The 25,337-nt window shown below is 42.7% G+C and overlaps 2 protein-coding genes across 4 annotated transcripts; one reads left to right on the top strand and one right to left on the bottom strand.

Moving 5' to 3' along the window:
• Nucleotides 1-3,695: 3,695 nt before the first annotated feature.
• Nucleotides 3,696-14,843, top strand: cdca3 (cell division cycle associated 3). The gene is made up of 6 exons (XM_024386089.2): nucleotides 3,696-3,832; nucleotides 4,216-4,373; nucleotides 9,415-9,532; nucleotides 10,399-11,307; nucleotides 11,398-11,477; nucleotides 14,494-14,843. Exons 2-6 carry the CDS (start codon nucleotides 4,236-4,238, stop codon nucleotides 14,584-14,586), a joined length of 1,338 nt encoding a protein of 445 aa, XP_024241857.1. The 5' UTR covers nucleotides 3,696-3,832; nucleotides 4,216-4,235; the 3' UTR covers nucleotides 14,587-14,843.
• Nucleotides 14,844-15,449: 606 nt separating this feature from the next.
• Nucleotides 15,450-24,537, bottom strand: LOC112223117 (guanine nucleotide-binding protein G(I)/G(S)/G(T) subunit beta-3). 3 transcript variants are annotated; one of them, XM_024386090.2, is made up of 10 exons: nucleotides 24,319-24,537; nucleotides 20,548-20,670; nucleotides 19,165-19,310; nucleotides 18,583-18,591; nucleotides 17,965-18,028; nucleotides 17,581-17,743; nucleotides 17,372-17,438; nucleotides 16,724-16,925; nucleotides 16,272-16,488; nucleotides 15,450-16,063 (listed from the first exon to the last, which is right to left on the bottom strand). In XM_024386090.2, the coding sequence occupies exons 2-10, from the start codon at nucleotides 20,602-20,604 to the stop codon at nucleotides 15,957-15,959; spliced, it is 1,032 nt and encodes a 343-aa protein (XP_024241858.1). In that variant the 5' UTR covers nucleotides 20,605-20,670; nucleotides 24,319-24,537; the 3' UTR covers nucleotides 15,450-15,956. The 3 variants fall into 3 exon arrangements, with proteins under 3 accessions (XP_024241858.1, XP_024241859.1, XP_024241860.1); XM_024386091.2 differs by lacking the exon at nucleotides 24,319-24,537 and adding an exon at nucleotides 21,608-21,683; XM_024386092.2 differs by lacking the exon at nucleotides 18,583-18,591.
• Between the last annotated feature and the right edge of the window lie 800 nt (nucleotides 24,538-25,337).

The raw sequence follows: 25,337 nt of genomic DNA, 5'->3' as shown, positions 1-25,337 counted from the left end.
GGTCCACCCCCCAAAGGACATCCAGCCAACTTCACACAACTGTGGGAAGTATTGGAGTCAACATGGGCCAGCATTCCTGTGGAACGCTTTCGCCACCTTGTATAGTCCATGCCCCAAGGAATTGAGGCTGTTCTGAGAGAAAAGGGGGGAGGGGGTGTTCTTAATGTTTGGTATATTATGCCATTGCACATTTTCACTTGACACATTGGGAAATTCTAGTGTGTCATTGGCCTAAAGTATAGTACACTATAGAACCTTTATCAGAGTTCACATTAGCCCTTGAGCATCCCCAGTGACGATTTTAGCATGTAAATCTTGGTGGGCCCTCCAAAAAAACATGTGGAACTAGGGTTGCAAAGGTTCATGAACTTTCCCGGAAACTTTCAGGAAATTTTCCATGGGGGACGTTAAGCCCAGGAATTTTGCTTAAATTCATCAAAAAAGTTAGCTTATAACTGAACCTTTTTTGTGGGATACACATAAGGCAATTCTAGGTCTTGTGGCATATTTTGGTTAAACTATCCCCAATTCAATGGAATTGCAACCCTCTGCATGCACAGTGCATTCTTCCATCACATGTACAGCTGATTCTCAAGATCTTGCACACTAATGAGATGCTATTGAGCCCACACTTCTACACTGTCTGAGCCAAGGACTACATGCTTTCTGGTAAGTTTTGATTACAATACTGGGGGGGTGAATACATTTTATATGACATATATACTTTTTTTGTTAACTAGTAAATAGTAGCATTCAGCAAAGTGTGTTTAAATCATTTCTAACTTGTTAACAATTTCTGCTAGTTAGTTTTGGCTACCATGTGGGTTTTAGCTTGCTTGAGCCTGCTAACTGAGGAGAGTTAATTCACCTGTTTCCATACATTTTTCCTTTTTAAACAACTGCTTTGTAAGTTAAATGTTTTAACTAACTGCTTAACTATTGATCTGTACATGGAATTGTATTTGGGTTGTTTTTCATTCATTTTTCTCATCTTTACAGGAAAATGCCACATGTGGAGACATTTCACTGCAGCTAATGTAGAAGGAAAAGCTGTGCACATTTGCAAATACCGTGCCAAATCATATGTGAAGAATGCAACCACGATGCAGAATCATCTGGCCAAGTGCATAAAGTTCCCTCAGAAACCTCTGACAAACCCCAAGCAACCTCTGACAAAATCCCTCTACTTCTGTTCAAGGTGAAAATGATGAATTGGACACCTTATCGATAGCAACAGCTCATAGTCCTCCAGGAATTAGAGGGTTTTTTGACTGTGGAGGAACGCAGTCAGAGAAATGCTGATGAATATCTTGCTCAAGCTGTGTATGCAACTGGTTCACCTCTGATGCTCACAGGCAATGTGTATTGGAAGAGATTTCTGTATGTTCTTTGCCCAGCATACACCCCTCCAACTAGACATGCTTTATCTACTCATTTGCTGGATGGATGCAAAGTTCAACAGAGTTCAAGTGAAGGTCAAGCAAATCATAGAGAAAGCAGACTGTATTGCAATCATCTCTGATGGGTGATTGAATGTTTGTAGGCAAGGAATAATTAACTACATCATCTCTACCCTTCAACCAGTATTCTACAAAAGCACAGACACAAGGGACAAGAGACACACCAGTCTCTACATTGCAGATGAGCTGAAGGCAGTCATCAATAACCTTGGACCACAGAAGGTATTTGCACTGGTGACAGACAATGCTGCGAACATGAAGGCTACTTGGTCTAAAGTGGAGGAGACCTATCCTCACAGCACACCCATTGGCTGTGTTGCTCATGCATTGAATCTGCTCCACAAGAACGTCATGGCACTGAAAACAATGGATTCACTCTACAAGAGAGCCAATGAAATGGTAAGGTATGTGAAGGGTCATCAAGTTATATCAGCAATCTACCTCACCAAGCAAAGTGAGAAGAATACGAACACCACATGGAAGCTGCCCAGCAACACCCGTTGGGGTGGTGGTGTCATCATATTTGACAGTCTCCTGGAGGGGACAGGTCGAAAAGCATTAAACATTTATGGCAATTTAGCTAGCTAGCTTGCACTTGCTAGCTAATTTGTCCTATTTAGCTAGCTTGCTGTTGTTAGGTAATTTGTCCTGGGATATAAACATTGAGTTGTTATTTTATGCACAAGGTCCTCTAGTCCGACAATTAATCCACACATAAAACGGTCAACCAAATCGTTTCTAGTCATCTCTCCTCCTTCCAGGCTTTTTCTTCTCTTGACTTTATATTGCAATTGGCAACTTTCATAAATTAGGTGCATTACCCCCTACAATTGTAAAGGGACTTAGATAAGATTCTTTATCATTTTATTTGGAGGAACGAGCCTCACTATCCACGGAAAGATATTCTCAGTAATACCCAAGAACAAGGAGGTCTTTAGGTTTTAGATTTCAATACTCTAAATAATACCATATTAATGGTGGTTTTAAGTCGTACTTTTCTTAGCGGATGTACAATCATCGCGAATTAAATAATGGGGCCTTTCAACCCCGAAGTGAACATAATTGTACACTGGCAAACTCGATCAGAAAGGGTTGAGGTGCTTACGTTGTCAACTTCCCTTGCTTAGGGACCATAGATGGCCGCGGGGATTCCCCCAAGGGTATAAGGCGAGGGTAAGTGGAGGAGAGTGTCTTTTATGAGTTTGAATCGGAGCCCGTGAGTTTGAAACGCAGCCTCTGTGTCAGCAATGTGGAGTTCTGGGAAAAGCAGCAAATGTGCCTACTCTTGGCATGTGGACTCCAGACAACAGTTTGCAGATGCAGTGCGAGTAGGCAATATAGGCAACATAATGAGATTAGTATGGATAACAGCGAGAGTATGTGTGTTTGTCAAACGCAGTCAAGCATCGCTCATGTCACCAGAATAAGACCCTCGACATTTATTGGAAAGGAGTATCAAGATCACCGTGCAGTTTCAACACCCTGTGATATTCATCATAACTTTTCATCTGTAGCCTAATAGACTGCATGATTTCCTTCGTCATAGTGGGAGGACCATACAACATATCATCGTGTGGCTCGATATTATGGTTATTATATCAATATTTGCGCATAAAGGCGTTTCCACCACCATTTCAAGATCCCACCATATCATGTCAAACTATGAAATTCCGTCAGCAGGAAATGCATTTATAATTGTATCGAAACTCCTGTTTCCATCACAGCTGTCTTGATATTTTTTATTCGGTATGACTCTACTCACATAAAAACTGTGGGTGGAAACGTGGTTTTTGACAGTATTTCCCAAATTAATATTTTTCTTGGCCAGTTGCTGTAGTTCCAAATAGGACAAAAATACCCAGGATATGGCTTCTTTCACAGCACAAAACAGCAAATGGTAAATTCAGTTACTAGTATCTGCTGCAAGGACTACTTTGTATAGAACGTTATGGGTTTATATACATCATTGAACTTTACTTATCTATAGGTTTTGCACATAAACAGTATTTTGCTCAGGGCTCTTTCCATGGGTATAGCACAACCAAACATGCTCCTTCACAGACGTATTTCCATTCACGAGATAAGAATGCGGCTTTCAAATAATGTTGCATTGCGCAACATTCAAGAGGCTCAAGTTCAAATCGGTAATGCAAGGCCAGAGTTTGTAGGTTTTAAATTTGTTTTCAGTAGCAAACCACGCCCATTTTAGATGTCGTAGTTGCAATCAGCCAATCTCTGTTGGGAAGGCGGAGGTACCAACTTCACTGATTGGCTGGTTTGAAAATAGCTAAATACATTATTTTCGCAATTTAAATCCTCACGTTTTGCTGCGAAAAAGTGGAAGGACACTCACTTCTAGCGAAACGTGCAAGGTAAGTAAGTCATTGTTTGCTGAAAGCTACTTTATTACCTAGCAGATTCATGTGAATCACATAGAAATAATCGAAGAGCAAGAACCATGTTTTGCAGCTAGCTTTAATATAACATTGTTAACTGAGTTTAGCCACCCGAAGGCTTTAGTTTAGCTAAGGTGACTTGTTAGATTGAGGAAGTTTGCCGACCCAATCTAACTTTTTACCAACCTATCCACAATAATTGTAAATGGACTAAATTTGTATTTTTTTTTTAATATCTGGCTTGAAAAATAAGAACGCGTTTTTAGCTAAGATAGTTAGCTAGAAGACAATGAATGGCACAACAGACTCGCTTTAACTTTATTTATTTATTGTAAACGTTTGTCTAACTTCTGTCTCAGGACATTAGCCATCTATCGTCATGGGATCCAGCGAGAGCAAGGTTGCTGTGGCCTCAACGCCCAAACATGACCCCAGCCATCGGATCAAACACGACCGTCTCTCTCAGCTTGTCGACCCACGGTCTCCATCTGTAGCCATTGACCGCACACCCATTCAGGTAACGTTAACTGACAAGGGCCAGCATTTGAAAATGGTTTATTTACTCACTTTTAACTCATGCATTTGAATTCAATTAGAATACTCCTATCATGTGTAATTGTTCTGTTTACTGTGTCTGTAAATTCCTGTCTGTTCTGGCTGTATATTTTGTCTATAAACTGCCAGCACCATTTCACCAAGTCTAATTCGGGGTAAATGTACTTTAAGAATTATAGCCCCACAGTAATACCCATAAAACCAGGGAAATAGTTCCAAACGTTTTACCATCATTAATTTTTTGATGACCTTGCAATCTCTCTAGGCTCAGGTGAAAAATCAAATAATTTAAACCCCCCAAAAAAAAAAAATACTAATTTGACTGCCATAAAGAAATGCAAATGCCTGGATTATCTGTAATAGGGTAGCCTAGTGGTTAGAGCGTTGGGCTAGTAAATCAAGGTTGCAAGTTCGAATCCCCGAGCTGACAAGGTACAAATCTGTCATTCTGCCCCTCACGGTTCCTAGGCTGTCATTGAAAATAAGAGTTTGGTCTTAACTGACTTGCCTAGTTTTTTTAAAAAGTGCTGAATCTAGGCAAAGGAAATAGTTAATCCAGAAATTATCTAATTTAGTTATGTAATAGCAAATGAACAAATTGGCAACATTTCTTTAAAGGGACAATTCTGTGTAGTGTCTTGTGCAAGTTTTACATTTACAATACCTGTTAGCAAAGGTGTCAGCTAGATGCCTTGTAGGGATTTGTAGTTTTGCATGATGTCCACTTTGATCCTAATTAGCATTTTAAAATCTTGAGTAAATAGATCTGACTATTGATAAACTTCCTTATGTGAGAGTTACATTGTTTTCAAAATGTCACTCGGGTAAGCTTACACGAAACACAGCCCTAATTTTTAAAGCGTTTCTAAAGTCCTCCATTGGGGAGGAAAATATAGGTGGAAAAGCGATTGGAACCTATTTTTACCCCTAGGTTTTATGGGTATTATGACACCACCACTGTGGGGCTCTATATAAAAGTGATTTCTGGTTCACTTCCTGACTTGATTGTACATCAAATATACTTTTTCTTCCCCCATCTGTGCCAACATTACTAGATTGAACACTAAGATTACTAGAGACGATAGGGCAGAGATACTTTCTCATTCCAAAGTCATGGGCATTAATATGGTGTTGGTGCTGCTTTAACAGCCTCCACTCTTCTGGGAAGGCTTTTCACTAGCTGTTGGAAAATTGCTGCGGTACTTTCTTCCATTCAGCCACAAGAGCTAGTGAGGTCTGGCACTGATCTTAGGTGATTTAAGCCTGGCTCACAGTTGGCATTCCAATTAATCCCAAAGGGTTTCAATGGGGTTGAGCTCAAGACTCTGAAGGACAGTCAAGTTCTTCCACACCGGTCTCAACAAGCCACTTCTCTATGGACTTTGCTTTGTGCATGTGGGCATTTGTATTTGTTAGGGATCCCCGTTAGCTGCTGCCAAAGCAGCATCTACTTTTCCTAGATTTCAAACACATTAAGGCACTTACATTACACACGAAACAGTACATCATATAAAATGATTACACCACAACATATCCACAATACAAATGGTGTAATGCCACTATACAACAATATTGTGTGTGTAGAGTGTGCGTGCTTGTATGTGTGTCTGTACCTTTTGTGTGCGTCTCTTCACAGTACCCGCTGTTCCATAAAGTATTTTTTTGCCTGTTTAAAAAAAAAAAAGTGATTCTACTGTTTACATCGGTTACCTGATGTTGAATAGTTCCATGTAGTCATGGGGCTATGTAGTACTGTGCGCCTACCCATTGTCTGTTCTGGACTTGGGGATTGTGAAGAGATGTTTTATGGGGTATACATGGGTATCCGAGCTAGTAGTTTAAACAGACCGCTCGGTGCATTCAGCTTGTCAACACTTACAAAAACAAGTGGTGATAAAGTCAATCTGTCCTCCACTTTGTATAATGAAAGATTGACATGTATTTTATCAATGTTAGCTCCCCATGTACTTTTAAGGGATGGCCATGCTGCACTGTTCTAAGCCAATTGTGTTTTTTGTGTTTTTTTTTTCACCTTTAATTAACCAGGTAGGTTAGTTGAGAACAAGTTCTCATTTGCAACTGCGACCTGGCCAAGATAAAGCATAGCAGTGTGAACAGACAACACAGAGTTACACATGGAGTATACAATTAACAAGTCAATAACACAGTAGGGAAAAAAAGGGGGAGTCTATATACATTGTGTGCAAAAGGCATGAGGAGATGAGGCGAATAATTACAATTTTGCAGATTAATAACATTGGAGTGATAAATGGTCATGTACAGGTAGAGATTGGTGTGCAAAAGAGCAGAAAAGTAAATAAATAAAAACAGTATGGGGATGAGGTAGGTAAAAATGGGTGGGCTATTTACCGATAGACTGTACAGCTGCAGCGATCGGTTAACTGCTCAGACAGCAGATGTTTGAAGTTGGTGAGGGAGATAAAAGTCTCCAGCTTCAGCGAAATTTAAAAAAAATAAAAAAAAAATTTGCAATTCGTTCCAGTCACAGGCAGCAGAGAACTGGAACGAAAGGTGGCCAAATGAGGTGTTGGCTTTAGGGATGATCAGTGAGATACACCTGCTGGAGCGTGTGCTACGGATGGGTGTTGCTATCGTGACCAGTGAACTGAGATATATAGCGGAGCTTTACCTAGCATGGACTTGTAGATGACCTGGAGCAAGTCGAGGATCGGTAGGATAGTCAGTTTTACTAGGGTAAGTTTGGCGGCGTGAGTGAAGGAGGCTTTGTTGCGGAATAGAAAGCCGACTCTTGATTTGATTTTCGATTGGAGATGTTTGATATGAGTCTGGAAGGAGAGTTTGCACCCCCATAGAGACTGCCAGAGGACCGGACAGCATGCCCTCCGATTTGACACACTGAACTCTGTCTGCAAAGTAATTGGTGAACCAGGCAAGGCAGTCATCCGAAAAACCGAGGCTACTGAGTCTGCCGATAAGAATATGGTGATTGACAGAGTTGAAAGCCTTGGCAAGGTCGATGAAGACGGCTGCACAGTATTGTCTTTTATCGATGGCGGTTATGATATCGTTTAGTACCTTGAGTGTGGCTGAGGTGCACCCGTGACCGGCTCGGAAACCCGATTGCACAGCGGAGAAGGTACGGTGGGATTCGAGATGGTCAGTGACCTGTTTGTTGACTTGGCTCTCGAAGACCTTAGATAGGCAGGGCAGGATGGATATAGGTCTGTAACAGTTTGGGTCCAGGGTGTCTCCCCCTTTGAAGAGGGGGATGACTGCGGCAGCTTTCCAATCCTTGGGGATCTCAGACGATATGAAAGAGAGTTTGAACAGGCTGGCAATAGGGGTTGCGACAATGGCGGCGGATAGTTTCAGAAATGGAGGGTCCAGATTGTCAAGCCCAGCTGATTTGTACGGGTCCAGGTTTTGCAGCTCTTTCAGAACATCTGCTATCTGGATTTGGGTAAAGGAGAACCTGGAGAGGCTTGGGCGAGTAGCTGCGGAGCTGTTGGCTGAGGTTGGAGTAGCCAGGCGGAAGGCATGGCCAGCTGTTGAGAAATGCTTGTTGAAGTTTTTGATAATCATGGATTTATCGGTGGTGACCGTGTTACCTGGCCTCAGTGCAGTGGGCAGCTGGGAGGAGGTGCTCTTGTTCTCCATGGACTTCACAGTGTCCCAGAACTTTTTGGAGTTGGAGCTACAGGATGCAAACTTCTGCCTGAAGAAGCTGGCCTTAGCTTTCCTGACTGACTGCGTGTATTGGTTCCTGACTTCCCTGAACAGTTGCATATCGCGGGGACTATTCGATGCTATTGCAGTCCGCCACAGGATATTTTTGTGCTGGTCGAGGGCAGTCAGGTCTGGAGGGAACCAAGGGCTGTATCTGTTCTTAGTTCTGCATTTTTTGAACTGAGCATGCTTATCTAAAATGGTGAGGAAGTTACTTTTAAAGAATGACCAGGCATCCTCAACTGACGGGATGAGGTCAATGTCCTTCCAGGATAAAAAAAATAATAATTTTACTGGATTTCCGAGTCAGCCTTCCTGATGTCGTTTCACGCCACATGGATTACGATAGCTTCAGCTCCCGGCATCGGTAGGAAGCAGACTTGTAATGTCTTGTGCTATCCTGGAGCACCAGTATAAGGTTTTTGCTGCGGGAACCAAAATGTTTCTTACAATAGAGCTGCCGGTGACAACAGCTGGTGCAATGGCTATGGAGGTTTGGCTGTTCTTTTGCCTCGAGTGGTTTCTTAAACCCCCTCGGGTACCGAACGGCAGTGGGGCACGATGGACCCAATCCAGCTGTAGTATCCATCGTAAATGATGAATGGGCTGGTCTCAGGCAGACTCACTGTCTGAGGGTGATAGCGCTGATCTGAGCCCGAGGTAGAAGCCACTCGAGTGGAAGACTGAACAGAAGGCGGCGGCGCAGGTACCTCTGGATCCGATCTCTAATCGAAAGATGGTGCCGGAACCTCTGGCTCCAGGACGTTGAAGCCGTTTCTGGTCTGGGTTTAACAGGAATGGACCTTTCCCAAACTGTTGCCACAAAGTTGGAAGCACAGAATTGTCTAGAATGTCTGGGTGTTGCATGTAGTGTTAAGATTTCCCTTCGTTGGAACTAAGGGGCCTTAGCCTGAACCATGAAAACAGCCTCGGCCCATTTTGTCCTTCACCAAACTCTAGTTGGCACTATGCTTTGGAGCCGGTAGCGGTCTCCTGGCATCCGCCAAACCCAGATTCGTAAATCGGACTGCCAGATGGTAAAATGTGATTAATCTGGTACTGTGTGTATGTCTGTCCCAGTCAAACGTTTGGACAAACCTACTCATTCCAGGATTATTCTTAATTTTTTACTTTATTCTACATTGTAGAATAATAGTGACGACAACTGTGAAAAAACACATGGAATCATGTAGTAACCCAAAAAATATATTTGAGATTCTAAGTTGCCACCCTTACCCTTTGCCTTGACAGCTTTGTGCATGCATACATACAACAAGAATGTATTCATCTTTCAGGTGGGTGGAACTGTCTCCTGTGTCCCAGTTGTGGAGAGTGAATGCTCCATTCTAGCCAGCGACCCTCGGTCACCCTCAGTCGGTGTCACCCGCACCCCAATGAAGGACTCCATGAGCGGTAACTATCTTAACCAAGTGGCAAAGCTATCCAGTCAAGCACTGGAAGGCCGTGAACATCTGTGCCTCACATACTCCCTTTAAAAAAAAAAAAATCTTAGCTTGAAAAGCTAGCCTGCGATAGTACTGTTTGTCCCTTTTTTGAGAAACCGTAGCTAGTATAAATTCCTCAATAGTCAGAATGAATCTATGAACTCAATTGTAATACATTTTGAAGTTTTTGCAGAGGATCTTATTCACACAATTTTACATTATGTTTGCAGTATTTCTCAAGTAAAAAATGTGCATGAAAACAAGTTGTCTCTTGAATGACAAACACTTAATTTAATTGAAGAATCCTTACTGTTGACGTATCGCTGACGAAGGGGTGTGGACTTCAGCTCTCCTCAGGAATTTTTGTGTGTACAAACAGCTGAAAAAACCCTTGCCGGAGACCTAAACGTACAACTTTCGAGGTGTAATATATGTCAAAACTGTTTCGGATTAGAAGCATGTGTACGCCTTTAGGTCCAGGGGCGGGTGAACTTTTTGGTCTGAGGGGCATACTGGGACATGGAAATTCAACAAAGAACTTGATTGAATGAGCTTGCTGGTCAGATATGTAGTTTTCCCAACCCTAACGTAGCAGACATAGAAGGAGACGCCTGAAACTAGACCAATCAACCAATCCAGTGGAGTTAAGATGGCATGTTGCCTTGTTAACGTCTAAAGTGGTCGTCTTTCCATTTCCCTTGACAACCGGAATGATGTTGGACTCTGCAGAGGCTACCCCACCCAAAACTGTAGATGCAGCATTGCCCTTTCGGTGCATTTCAAAAGGCTTGTTGTCAAAGTTATTTTATACTTCTTCTTTTTTTTTCTCTCCAGTGACAGTTAGCTCCTTCACCCACCGCCTCCGCATGCTCCTCCACAGTGACTCTGTAGAAAGAGTTGCCCCTGTGCCCTTCAAGTTTCCCAACTTCAATGTGGAGGAAGAGGCCGTGGTAGAGGGAGAGTTAGGCTCCAGCGAGCCCCTTCTCTCCCCTCAGCCATCACAGGTCTCAGGTGACATGATCCAGCCCTCTCCCCAGAGCGTGGCTAGTCATATGCTTCTCATCCAGAGTCCCTTCGTTCTCGTGGGGGAAGCCCAGATAGAAGTCGAAGCCGATTTGACTCTGGAGGAAGCCGAAGAGGCCAAGGAGTCTTCACTACACAAGCGCCTGAGTATGAGCTTGATCACCTGCCACGATGGTGTCGCCCCATCGCCTACCTTCGCCGAGGTGCACTACGACAGCCCTGCATCTCCTCTCCCTGAAAATGCTGCTGCTGACCTCCACAAGGAGGAACCTGACCACATGTATGCCCTTCCCTCAGTCACCTCTGACCCCGCACAACCTCTGACTCCCATGGCTGAACCATCCATCCCCACTCTTACAGAGTTAACTGAAGTCACGGTTGCTACAGAGATGCTTAAAGTGGGGGTCCCAACACCAGTGCAGGAGCCAATGATGCCTGTAACAGTGTCGCCTGTTGTACCATCCACAACCACGGGCCCCAGAGTGAGCCAGCAGCAGCCCCAAGCCACTGGGATCCGCTGCCCCACCTTCGACACAAAGAGCCCCAGTCAAGTGGTGTTCAAGCCCCAGTGGCTAGGGAAGGGCTTCGGGGCCACAGGGGTGAGGGCCAGAGGTAGAGGAGGCAAGGGGGGCTCGTCCTCTTCACCACTCTCCGTCCAGGTTGGAAACAAGAACGCAGCCAATGAGAACAAGGGGCAGTCGGTCAAACAGAAGCAGAGAGGTACGTGGGTGTCTTTGATCATTTTTAGCAGAGTTTCCCTTCCCCCTTTTTTATTTTATTTTTAACTCTCTCACCTCTCCCGTGTGGCAGACAAGGCACTCGTGGCTGAAGGCCGCTCCCCTCTGCAGATGCTCAAGGAGACCAACTCCCCCCGGGAGCAAGCAACACAGGTATATATCTGGTGTACACTAGGGCTGTGACAGTCATTGAATTTCAGATGATGGTTATTGGTCATCGTTATAATCATTTGAATAGGAGCATTGTGGGAGTCCCCATTCAAGCCAACAATGGTTGGATGCAGCCGCTGTGAGATCGTCACTATCTGGGCAAGCGGTTTTCCAAATGGTCTTTTATTTTAAACCAAACCTTAACCACACTGCTTACCTTAAGGCACCACAGTTTAATAGGGATTATTTTCTTTACTCATCAGACAAACTTTACCAGCTGAAAGTAAACATAAATACAATATATTATTGTGTATATATTTACACATTAAAAAAAGCCTCTGTAGAAGTCTAAGACAGAGAAATGAATTGGTGCACCGGGAACATGTCATTTTAAGAAAATGGCTGATAAAGATATGCTAATGCCGTTCAAATGTGCTTTCCATAAATATGACCATTTATGTCACATGAATAGAACTCTTATTTATAGATAACTTCTAAACTGACCAGTAAATATCAAATATACCTTTTACAAATACATTAGCATGTTTAATACATTTTGTTTCAAGCAATAGAGCATATTCTGGACAAAATCTCATCACTTTGCTCAATTTGTCACATACAAAGATTTTGTATGGCTGTTGCAGTGTGCAGATTATTTATCAGCTATGCCTGCCACATGTAAGGTCCTCTGAGTTATTTCTTTTGACGCTTGTGTCATGGGCCCTGTGCCTACTCTTGGCACACATTGAAGCGGCATCAGCTCTCACAACTCCTCTGATTGCTCCAGTGTCACAAGTGCCGTCAAGCCACGATTTGTTCATGTTTTTTATAGCAGTGGCTCCCTCATTGAACGCGGCTACCTGCTGCACCGTCAATGCGGCTTTTGTCCACGAAGACAGTTTTGGGGCATCGCAACCATATTAGAGTTCAGACACTTTAAAAAAAATTGCGTTCTGGGTTCCTCCGTGCTACCTTCTAGTTGAGGACGTTATCATTTGACATCCTATGATATACAGGTACCATTTTCTGTGCAACCTCGCTCTATTTAAAAAATGTATGGCCTCAAGGTTTTTGTGACAGGGTGGCTCTTCACCATTTTGTATGGCTTGCTGACACCAGCACCAAAGCACACCGATCCTGCAGTTGAAAGTGAATCCTCTCTTGAGCCATTGAAGAATACGTTAATGTCTATGATGGCATCCTCCTTCAGCAACTCTGTCTGGGTCTATATCTGCGTATGCTCTTCTAATTATCTTTGCAGCACTCTCCATTGACTAGCCCTCTCTGCAACTAAAGTGTGAGGGGGGGGGAGAGAGAACTTGTCTGTTGACATTAGACATAACTACAGGACTGTCAGCGTGTGACCCTATGTCAATATCAGCATGCATTTACTTTATGTAAAGCTTATTTCTCACTAATCACATTAGGCTACCGCCCTACGGCGCCATAGGCCTATGTGACCGTCCCATTGTATAGGTGTTTTCCTGTCACTCTGTTTTTAACTTGGAATACATTTTCTGGAGCAAGGAAATAAATATGATTTTTACACAGCTAGAAGAACCATCCCCACATTTTATATCAAAAGCCACATCTCCCCTGGAGGAAGCGTAAACACTCCTAAATGCATCAAGATCCCATTTTATAATGACTGAAGTCTGTGGATTTTTCAGTCCAGTGTTTAGGCACTTGGGGGCAAATCAAATAATGTACACGTTGGTGTAAAAGCCACTGTTGGCTGTCTGGTTGATCGCTGCTACAGTAGGTATCTTCATCTCAACGCGCTGCGGTGGGATACCTCCTCTACCTGTACTGCCTCGATCGGCGGCTCGGAAAATTATTTTCTTTCATTCAGTGCTTTTCTCGCTAACTGAGATTGCCTATTTTTATTCACATACTGTAGTTATCTTCTTCGATTCTCGTTTTACGTTGATTCTTTGCAGGAGATTTTGTTTCGTTCAAATGTCCCAGCACATTTTCAATCAGGTAGCTGGAAAGGGCCTTTTTTTAGATGCCAGTAACCAATCGCATGTCAGGAAATTAGTTATCTTTCAGAATTACGTCTACAAAGGATATAGCCATGTATGGCATAGCTAACAATGTGCTCCGGAAAACAACAAACGTTTGAATAAATTAAAAAAATTCTACATGAAACATGCTGTCAAGAACGATGTTTATGGTAGGTGTAGTTGACGGCTTTGGGATAAAATTATACTTTATTTGTTTACTTTGATTTTTGTTCATTTTATGGACGTTGCAAAATATCACAATCAGAAAATGTGAAAGATGGAAGCAAAATCACAATGTTTGCCTGTGGTGCCTGGCCTTAAGACCAAAAAGCAAAAAGTTTTTTAATTTGGCAATTTTAATGGCACAACTAGTGGGAACCCCATTGCGAGTGTACCCACCAATATGTGCTGTGATTTTGTTGAATCAACTGACATAACAAAAAAATACATTCAACTAAATGGTGACATCTCTTAAAATGATCATTCTATATTACCATGGAAATTATTGCATGACAATACCAGGCAGCCATTGTGTATTTACCAATCGGTTCAACAGTCAAATTGCCGGGGTCAGAGGTTGCGAGCCCATTCTCTGTGCTACAAGACCTTGCTTGTTTCAGCAAGGAGCAACAAAGTTTCATCACGTTGTAAAGAGCCCATGTTACTTGGGAAACTGACTCAACTGCCTGGCAGTCCTGTATTCAGTCAGCTATTCGTTTCAAAATAATACAAATGTTTTTTTGAAGAGAAACATATTTTATTTTCATGACTGTCGTTATACGGTAATTGTGCCAGCCCTAATGTACACACACTTTTCCCTCAGGGAACTATCTGCACATGTGCTTGCATCGATCTCACTCTTGCCATCTCATTCTTTCATGTCTGCACACTAAAGCCTAAGGAACAGGATTGCTCTATTTGGTGGGTCAGGGGAAAATGAACAATCACAACTGTTTTTAAACCTCTGGTCTAACTGAAGGGTTCTGTCTCTCTCTTCCCTCCCTGCCCATCAGATGAAGCTGAAGGTGCCCACCCCAGTCAGACAGAGGCTGGGTCAGATGGACCGGAGAGTCCTGACTGTGTCCTTGGACAAGGAGAACCGATAGATGGATGTTGCAGAGGAACATGCACAAACACTAACTGGCCAGTGTATAGAATCTTTCCATTTTTCTATCTGTATAATAACGAGCCTTTTAAAGTGTACAGTCTCTTTTTAACTGACTTTTTCAAACTGCTAACAAATTATAATGTGTACATTGTTTTTGTAAGTGCCATCGATATGATTCGTCTTTTATTTCAAGTGTCCGTATCATTGTATTTGCTATCCTGTCCCTTTTATGTAAATAAATTAGCTTTAAATCTATTTTTGTGTTAACTGGAATACACCTATAAGGGGAGGTACATGTTTATTGGTCGTAAGATATGGCTTTACTTAGCACCTTAAGAAAAGGGCTTGACAAATTTAAATGAATGATTTACTATATGCACAGTCTGTTCTGATGGTATAGAAAGGCTGTCCAACTTGTCACGTGTGTGTGAGATGCCATTGGAAAGAAACGTAGCCACTTCACATTGAGATATTGTGCTGTACAGAGCCGCTGTTATGTTTCACTTGCACAACAGGTGGTAAAACAAACCACGTGTGTAGCTGTTACTGTCACTTAGATATACACAACCAGGCAAGGTTCCTCTGACGAATGTGAAATGTTGTGGTTTTTGTACAGCTGCCTTTTTTTCTTTTGTCAGTCCACCATACGATCTATTATCATCCCATCTGTCCAGCCATTGGGAAGTAGGCCAAAAGATTAGACCCCAACTCATGGTAAACATTTCCTATTGAACATGTACATACGTCAACTTTCAGACACACACTAATGTAGAAATCTGCAAGCTAAAAAAATGTATTCAAATGTGACTGTAAAAATATAAGGGGGAAAAAACGGAACTAACAAGGGAATTCTAACAAACATCCGTTCGACACAAATTTTAATTCTTACACATTCATCTGACAAAACATTTTAACTCGCCTTGAATATAAAAGTATGTAACAACCTAGACTGTAGGTTTACAATAACTATCAGTGGTCATTTATTTTTTTATCTTATCCTGTTATTTCATCCAAGTCTCTACCGTTTCCATTTTGGCAACTGCTCCTTTTGACATGAATATTTTCCTGCATTTCCTATAACGCTAGAATTCAGTTTTTAACCTTGACAAATCATTCCTTCATTGATACAACAATCATGTTTTTCTACAAAAGTCCCCCACCCGCCCAACTCTAAACTTGAGTTAGAAGTAGGAAGAGATGAGACTTTCTCATCAATCCTCTCAAATCGAATAAGACTTGGCACAATAAAAAATAACCTTTAACCCACGGCTTCCTAGTCCCCCCCCCCTCTTCAATCTGCCAGTTTTTCATGATACCCTTCCTCTATCTCCTCTTAGTCTTTCGTTCTCTGTTCTCTAGAGGACTGGCTCAGTTCCATATCTTCAGGAAGCTGTCCCAGGAACCTGTGCAGCATGCCATTCCGTCCGAGGATACTCCGATGCAGCTCACCCTGTTGTCATGACCAGCCAGCACTCCTGAGCCATGAAGAGAACAACATCAGTATAGAATGGATGCAAATATTGTTTGCCTACATTGCATCCACATTCTCTCCCTCTTTCTCCCTTCGTCCCACTCGCGTTCTCCTTTCTCTTCTCACCATCCCCTCTTACTTACCCATACTGTCTCCCTCTCTTTCTGCCTCCAGTCACCCTCCCTCTCCTCTCTCTCCCCCTGCGTACTCACCCACTCTCTCGGCTTTAAGCATGTCCCAGATGTTGACGTTGAAGTCATCGTATCCGGCCAGGAGAAGTCGGCCGGAGAGGGACGCGGCGAGGGAGGTCACCCCACACATGATGCCCGAGTCCTGGTAGGTGATGAGCTCCTGGTCTGCCCTCAGGTCGTACAGCTTACAGGTGGCATCGTCTGAGCCCGTTATAACCGCATTACCATTGGGGAAGAACTGGACAGAGTGGAGAGGACGTGGTCAAAGTAGTGGTCTGGAGAGCTACAGGGCGGGTGTAGGCTTTTGTTCACCTCATTAAATGAATCAACTGTTTGAGCAAATGGTTGCGTCAAATTCATTTTAAGTTAAAATTATATTCCTTAAATTTGTGAACTTGGATGTCTTTCTCCACGTGAACTGCTGGGTGCAAATGCAGCTGACTATCAAACAAATAAATGCTGGGGTTTCTCACCCCGATGGCGTTGATGTCACTCTCGTGGCCGCTGAACGTCTGTCTGCAGGTGGCTTCCCTGATGTCCCACAGTTTGGCTGTGAAGTCACACGCCCCCGAGATGAACATCTTGAAGTCAGGGGACACGGCCAGGGACATGCAGTCACCCAAGTGGCCCGCGAAGATGGTCTTCTCTGTCCCTGTCTCAATGTCCCATAGAATACTATAACGTTTGGACGGAATAGGAGGAGAGGATGGATATACAGGTGGGCACAGAAGGCGGCAGGGACATGGCCAAAAAAGAGAGGGTTGCGAAAGAAGGGAGAATTAAACGATATATATAATTTAACTAGGCAAGCCAGCTAAGAACAAATTCTTATTTACAATGACGGCCTAGGAACAGTGGAGCTCAGTCAGCTCGAGGATTCGATATAGCAACCTTTTTGGTTACTGGCCCAACGCTCTAACCAATAGGCTACCTGCCACCCCAATGTTTAGGACACCATTGCAGAAAAGTAATAAAGACTATGCAGATCAAATGAAGGGTACAGTACAAGCCATAGAATTAGAATTATATGGTAACATTAACAGATTGGACTGATCTCTGGTCAGTCATTGTAACCCCTTAATGCACACAAGACTCATAGACTCCCATCTCGATGATCTTACCAGGTGCAGTCGCCAGAGCTGGTGATGATCTCGCTGTCGTTAAGGAAACGACAGCAGGACAGGTAACCTGGGCAATAAGAGAACACCATCAGATTGCTGTATTGGATAGACTATATAAATACTACCTCGTATGTTCTTAGGTTGAGTTTGATCGAAATGACTCATCGTTAAACGTGTTGCCAGTAATGCTGTCTTAATGAGTGCGGTACCTGTGTGCGCGGCCAGCTCACGCATGACCTTGACGTTGCCATCCTTGCCCTTGAGGTTGTAGATGGAGCACATGTTGTCGAGACCGCCACACGCCACCATGTTCCCTGAGGGCGCGTAGGCACACGTCATCACCCATGAGGACTTCAGAGGGATGGCGTTCACCTGAGTAGAGAAGCACAGTGATTCCTCACGTGGACCTGTGTGTGTGTGTGTGTGAGAACGCGCATATGTCAATGTGAGCACTTGATATTACGGTATATGGTTGATATTACAGGATATGGTTGATATTACAGTATATTGTCATTACATGCCATATTCAAGCAAAAACACAGTCTCGCGACCGAAACTCCCCAGACTGTAAACCCAGCCGCAGTCCACCATACCTTGTTGGTGGTCAGGGTGTCCCACACTATCAGCTTTCCATCTTGAGAGGCACTGACACACAACCTGGTAGAGAGAAGTCAGGAGTAGAGCGACAGAAACAGACAGCGGGAGAGAGAGAGACAGCGTACAGTAAAAGATGCAGCAGCTCAAGGTAAATAGACAGACAGATCGATAATAGATACAGAGACTATTCTGTCTCAATGGCAACATGTCTTCACTATGACTGATCTAAAAAGCCATGACATGGTAACTGACTAATGCTACTGCACTTTTTCCCTATTGCCAGGTGTTTCCCGGGACAAATGATGATGGGGATGATGATGCTGGTGATGATAATGACGATATAGTGTACTATGTAGTTATGTCTAGCCACTATGGAGGAGTGTGTGTGTGTGAATATGTTGTTGTCTGTTCAGTGTTCACAGTTGCCAAATGAGTTCCCCTTTGAGGGACAATAAAGTTGGATTGGATTGTATTGTGTTAAGACCGAGAGAGGCATTGTAACAGAACCTCTAAGCCCAGCACTGGTTAAGTTAGTAAAAGCTGTCTTTCAGACCCACTAAATGTAGGACACCCCAAGTATTGTAAACCCAGGAGAAGCTAATAAGCTTACTAACTTGCTACAACTGAGAAAGAGAAGAGATAAGATGAAATGAGAATATAGGGAGAGGTAAGAAGGAGAGGAGGACAACATGAAGGGTAAAATGTTGGTTAGTGCACGTTCAAGTTATAGTATCAGCAATAATTAATTGATTCAGGGTTAATGTTGGTTTAAAGTGTTGCCAGACAGTCAGTCAGTGTTTCCTGGCGCCACTAATTCATCCAATTAAAACAAGGGATGGGATTGCCACACCAATCCAATTAACCAATAAACGCAGAGCACCACGTGACCACTGTTTTAAACTATGGCAATATTTGTCACAGCAATATGTTTGAATGAACGGATGAGCAGATTAATATATATATTGCTATATAATGGCTAATGATAGAGCTAACATAAATGATTGAATGATTGAATGAATACTTAAATGAATACTTGAACGACTCGACCAGAAATCCTCAGGAAAAGAGTGCAGGCTAGAAGTCTGTGAAGGGTCATTGTCCACTTTGAGCTAGTGGTCCAGTTTGTGTGTGTATGCATGCCTGTGTGTACGTTTGTGTGCCTGTTTGTGTGTGTGTGTGGGTGTATGTGTGTTTACTTGGTGTCAGTGCCCCAGTGCATGGCATAGATCTTGGCCAGGTGACCCCTCAGCGTCTTCCTGGTCTTCAGCTGGACACGCCCCACCAGCGTCGTCCCAGCAACCGCCTCCTGCAGGGTGGTGTCCTGCACTACCTTTCGGGCCTCCTGTAGAGTGATGGTTGTGTATGGTCAAGTTATAGTTATACTAACTATGGTCCACTTAAATATGGCTAAAACCACTGTCATAACTATTGTAATTTTCAAGGTGTGCTGCTGCTGCTGCAACCTGGTCTCAGAAGAAAACGTATTGCATTTTACAAAACTGCTGTTTACACCTTCTCCTCCTGCCCTTGGACGAACAGAGCGGTCAGGGGTGGGGATGTATGGTCATAGCGGTTGTCATAGATATGACTGTGGTGTTATGAACACCTATACGGAGAAGGACAGTGATTCCTCTCTGGACCGTAAGGAGAATCAGAACAGTTAGGATGTTATATTATTGTATTATAATCTCTTTTAGCCCAAGGGAAAGTTTTCCAAGAGTCCTTAAGAAATGTTTTTTAAAAAACATGTAGAAATTAGAAAAACAACAAAAGCTGAAATTAAAGCACAAAAACAAAGTTTCACATTCCTATTACCTAGACATATTATGAGTAACACCCCCCAGCCCCTCCCCCTCCTTCCCCCTACCCACATACCTCATGTCCACATATGAATTTAAATGCAACATAACATATTACTAGAACTTCATAGACCCACTCTAGTCATTCAATACATTTTATGAATTAATCTCTTCAAACAACTATTTGGCAAGTTTTCAAAACTTTTTGTCAAGAAGTTCCAGGACTGCCCTGAGGCAAAATCTCTTTTGCCCAGTTCTAAAATTAGGGTTTTTGTGGTCTATACGTGGCCTTTGGTGGTCTATAGGATGATGATTCTTGTTCAGTTTAAGGTTGATGATCATGATAAAATGTTCAGCAAATAGTTTAATAAAGTACTGGCATATGAGATCCAAGGAACACAGACAGGCGTTCTATTCACACTAGTGATTGATTATTGCCTAGCGGTTAGAAAGGAGACTCAGCATCCGGAGGGCTGCCAGTTCGAATCCTGGGTGTGACGGGAAGAAAATGGGCGGGAAGTGAGCTGGCAAATAGAGAGTTGCTGGTATCAAATCCTAAATGACATTGCCTGCCGTGGTGCTCTTGGGCAAGGAACTTAGCCCCCCACAACAATAGCTCCCCGTGCGCCCAGTGTGGCAGCGCCCGCATCTCTCCAAAACCTGTGTGTACTGTATGTGTGTCTTTGAGAGGGGTTGACTTAAAAGCGGAAGTCAACATTTGGTTGGATGCTGTGTGCAATTGACCAATAATGTGATCTTAATTATTGGTTGATAACTGACAGTGATCTGATCTTTGAGGTTGTCCGCCTCCTTTCGCAGCTCCTCCATTTCGCCCATGGCAACGGTTGGTAGGCGTTGTCACCGATGGAGACAGGAAGTGAAATCAGGTGAGCAGACGTAATCCTGGGGGAAAAAATGGAAAATGGTATTTGATCAGTTAATTATCCATTCTTCTCACTGTAATGTCAATGTCTTGTACCTGTACACAGCAACACATGATATATATGCATGTTACCAGCTTTTTAGATCAAGGTCTACCCTTTTCTTTGTTGTTTAGCTACTGTTTTGCAATTCAAACCTCCCTCAACTGCTTTGCAAACCCTCACAAACACAGACACACACACACACTAATACCCATACACTCACAAACCCACACCCATAGTCAAACAAGGTCCTTTGCACAGATATGCATATGCACACACACACACACATACAAGCGTGCAACTACATGAACTAGTTCATATGACACATACGGCATATACATGAACACACTTTCCCACCCTGATTGTAAACTCAAACCTGTATGGTGTGTCATCTTAATGCTCACACTTTTCTTGTTTGACATCTCTCCTCATCTTCATACTTATACTAGCTAAGCGAACACAGTATTTACTCTGCCCTTTTCTATCTCAATACACTTTAGTGCTATAGACTTTGAAAGCTTTCCAATCTTACGTCAGCCCGGAAAGCACTTGTGTTTTTGTGATTCCAGTGATATCACTTCACATCGCTCTAATGATGCAGTTAATCATGTCGACTGAATCAATGAGGACTGTAGTTTTTTCACAGACCAAAATATTCTAAGTTTAGGCCCACTATACAGTAAAGACAAAAAGTCGGAATCAACTTTCTCAAGTATCTCTGTCACATTATCAAATAAGGAACTTTTAAACTGGCAATGGTATCAGACTGTTCTCTATGAAATCAGAAGATAACCCTTACTTTAAAACACTCTAAACAGGATAATCACATAACATTTCATGGAACATCCACACATCTAATAACATGTTTTCATAATATTTGTGTCAGATTGAATTATTTGGATCGTACTCGATCTTACCTTGAAAACTACCAGGAGAAGAATAGCCTTATATCCCTGGCTTTGATGTCTTTCTGTTTCTTTGCTTCAATCTCTCTCTCTCTATTTGTCTAAAGTGTCTCTGTCAAATCTCATTACCAAATTAATTTGCCTCTCATTTGTTTGAGGAGAAAGGTAGAGGGAGAGAGTAGAGGCAGTGACTCAGAGAGAGAAAGATATTCCCTTTCTGTTGTTCCCTGCTGTTCCTATCTGTAGGACTGTAGGGTACATGCATGTATGAAAACACTGTAAATTGTACGTCTAAATATAGAAATGCCTAAAACAATTAACCCTAAGGCGATTGCATCCATCTGAAGTTAGCTGCGCTCATAGGTGTCCTGCTCCCTCACCTAAAGGGAGTAGTATCCACAATGGTCACCTATCTAGCCTTCATCTGATTTAGGCCATAGATTTGGTTCCCTGAGAAAATTACATTTATAAATAGTACTAACCCAATAAAACGGGACCGTTTTTTAAAAAGTGTTTCAACTGTGCTATTGCCCTTTTGCCATCCTGTCCCTGAGACCCTGGCCTGCCATTGTTGCATGTGATTAAATGCCTGCTAGAGGTTGTCGCAGAGTGGAGTGCATTAACACAGAGAGAGAGAGGGGGGTGGGAGAAAGAGAGAGAGAGAGAGAATGGGGGTGGGGCTGTGTGTAGAGGCGACGCAGGAGAGAGTGAGTTTAAATCCTAGTGGCTGAGATTTTAAAGGAAGCCTTTTGAATCAAATCTGCTCTCATCCGATTACTGACTGCTCTTTGCATCTGGATAAGAGGTGGAGAGAGAGAGAGGGGTGTGATAGAGAGATGAGAGAGGGAGGGGCAAACTGGTGGTGGTGGATAAGAGGGAGGGAGAAGGGAGAGAATGGAGTGGTTAAAATCTAGAATAGGGTGAGAGAAGTGATTTCTGTATTAAATGGGGAATGAACTAGAGCTAGTGACTGTAGGGATGTGTTAGTCGATCTTGTTTTCTCGCTGTAAATGTTTCACCTTTTCACTATTGACACGCCATCAGTATTGTGTCACATACTATTAGGCAGATTGGAAAACGTTACCGGTGACCATCCCTTAGTGAGAATTTAGCACTAAAACAGGCTTTTCTGAGAATGGGACTGAAGAACTGTTTCCAATTTGTAGCAAGACACTTCAGTTTTGATTTGAACGACGACGCCTTGAACTGTGTTTCCGTGCTATGAAAGGGTCTAACACAAAGTACCAAGTTTCAGCACCTATGCCAGCTAGACACCCGCAACACTAGTGATACCACTGGCAGAGAATCAAATGTATTCCAAAATGGATGTATCAGAGAGAACACTGTAAAATGCTCTTAAAAAAACACACACAAAAAAAAAACACTTAAACAAATGATGTGATCATTCAAATGCACTGCGTTAGCCCAATTCGGATTTTGTTTTCCCACTAATTGGTCTTTTGCCCAATCACATCAGCCCTGAAAAAGATTTGAGGTGAAAAGGTCTGATGTGATTGGTCAAGACCAATTAGTGGGAAAAAAATATGAGAATTAAGCTGCATGTGTAAACGGTCTGTCAATGACACAAATCCACTTAGAAGATACAATGAATGTTTTCCTTTAAGATTATCTGTAAACAGAGTAGGGCATTAGTAGTGCAATAGCAATATTACATGCCTTATAATATATACATCATATGCAAATCCTTGTTCTGATAAAATGTAAAACATTCAATAAATATATCCAATCCAAGTTCAAATGTTCTTTTTCCATGTAATCTCAAAGGAATTGACCATGCTTCCATACTTCTTAAATTAAATTCCCTACCATGTTGTAAAGAGAAAATTCATAGATTTTTACAGTATTGATTAACTGTTTGTTCTTTGTCGCCATTAAACGGCACCCTCGTCATAGTGCTATCAAATGAAATGGATACTTATCCCACAGACCCCACTCACTTTGATTATATGAGAAAATCAGGACACACTCAAACCAGAACTAAAAGTACCTCTACACTCCCCCAAACTAATCTGGCGGCAGCAGGCAGCTGGTAGCCTAGCGGGTAGCACTTTCCTACAGTCAATTACCAAAAGCGCCCTCTTTGGCCTCATGGGTTGAATGTTATTAATATTTTTCATCATTAATAAAGATTATGTAAAAAATAAAAACGGATGACAATCCTGTGTTTCTACGTCAAACAGTGCTGCTTACATTTCAGTCTTCTGTGATGTAATATTGGGATGCAAACTCTAAATGTAAGACATTTCAACTCCTATATCTGACATGGTGCAGGTGTCTTATTTTTTTTAAACCTTGTGTGTGTGTGAGATGTATGCTTTTGTTTCAAAGTAGATTTGTTTAAGACTACCAAGAATCACTCTGGGTGACCCTGATTTAGCCCACTGCAGTAAAAGGTTAAGAGCATTGGTCCAGTAACCAAAAGGTCACAGGTTTTTAATCCCAGAGCCAAATAGGTTAAAAAAATATGCCGATGTGCCCTTGAGCAAGGCACTTAACCCAAATTGCTCCTGTAAGTCGCTCTGGATAAGAGTGTCTGCTAAATGACAAAAATGTACAAATCTGTTTCAACCAAGAGCTCCATACAGCACTACTGTGACCAGGGTGTTTCACTTACACATCTATTCACATATCCAATCAAAGACTACAAACAAACAAAAACAACAATTGAGGTGTAAAAGAAAATGATATGTCTGCCCACTCACCAAATAAGGATGTTCTCCAGTGGGTTTCTTAACCTGTTCTCACTTTTCAGGGTCCCTCTGTTTGGTTGTCATATGTTTACCCCTCTTCTGTTACTAGACTTTCAGTTTTTTTATTCAGTTTTCCTGTCACACACAGAATGGATATTCCACCCTCTTGCTCTCTCTGTCTCTCTCTCTATATCTCTCTCTCACACTCTCTCTCCTGTGAGGAACAGATGAGGATTGGAGCGGATGAAGAGAGATCAGGGATGAAGGGATAAATCCAGCGATGGACAGAGAGAGAGAGAGGGTGAGGGGGGTGAGAGAGGGAGAAAGAGACAGAGAGAGAGAGAAAAAGAGAGGGAGGGAGAGAGAGTGAGAGGGAAAGAGAAACAGAGAGAGAGAGTGGGAGACATAGCGAGAGAGAAAGGGAGAGAGAGGGTGAGGGGGGTGAGAAAGGGAGAGAGAGAGAGGCGAGCAAAGCACACCAAACAACGTGGGCAAACGTGTCATGGGGTCAAAAGACAGGAACCGGTCCTGCATTAATAAAAAAATGAAGTAAAAAATGCACTCCTGGGCATGGCTTTTTATGGTGTGGTGTGAAAGCCTGTGACTGGCAGGGGGCTTCAGTGTTTTGTAAACTTGACAAAAGTAAAATATAAGAAAAGCCAGCAGCACAGACAGAGACAGGGAGATGGGGACCAGACGAGGGGACAGTGGTGACGTTGTTAACTCACGCGCACACATCTCAGGCCACCAGGGGAGAGAGGTTCCTCTAGTGCACCTGCATGAATGAACCTCTAAGGCCAGCACCTCAACCTGCCTAACTGATGAAGATACCCATGTGGCTTTGTAGCAAATGTGTAAGAATAGAATAGATTCTATTGTCCTCTGAGAAGGACATTCGCTTTCTCGTACCGTGGTTCATAGGTGTGGTCCGTAATACTGTATTTACGGCACTTTTATATGTGGCACTTTTCATTGTATCGATGAGCTACATTATACTGTACAATATGCATCAAAAAGGCAATGTGCTAAAA

Source organism: Oncorhynchus tshawytscha, linkage group LG23, assembly GCF_018296145.1.
Source record: "Oncorhynchus tshawytscha isolate Ot180627B linkage group LG23, Otsh_v2.0, whole genome shotgun sequence".
Classification (NCBI taxonomy): domain Eukaryota; kingdom Metazoa; phylum Chordata; class Actinopteri; order Salmoniformes; family Salmonidae; genus Oncorhynchus; species Oncorhynchus tshawytscha.
Note: the sequence above shows the minus strand (reverse complement) of the source record. Positions and strands in the feature narration are given on the sequence as shown.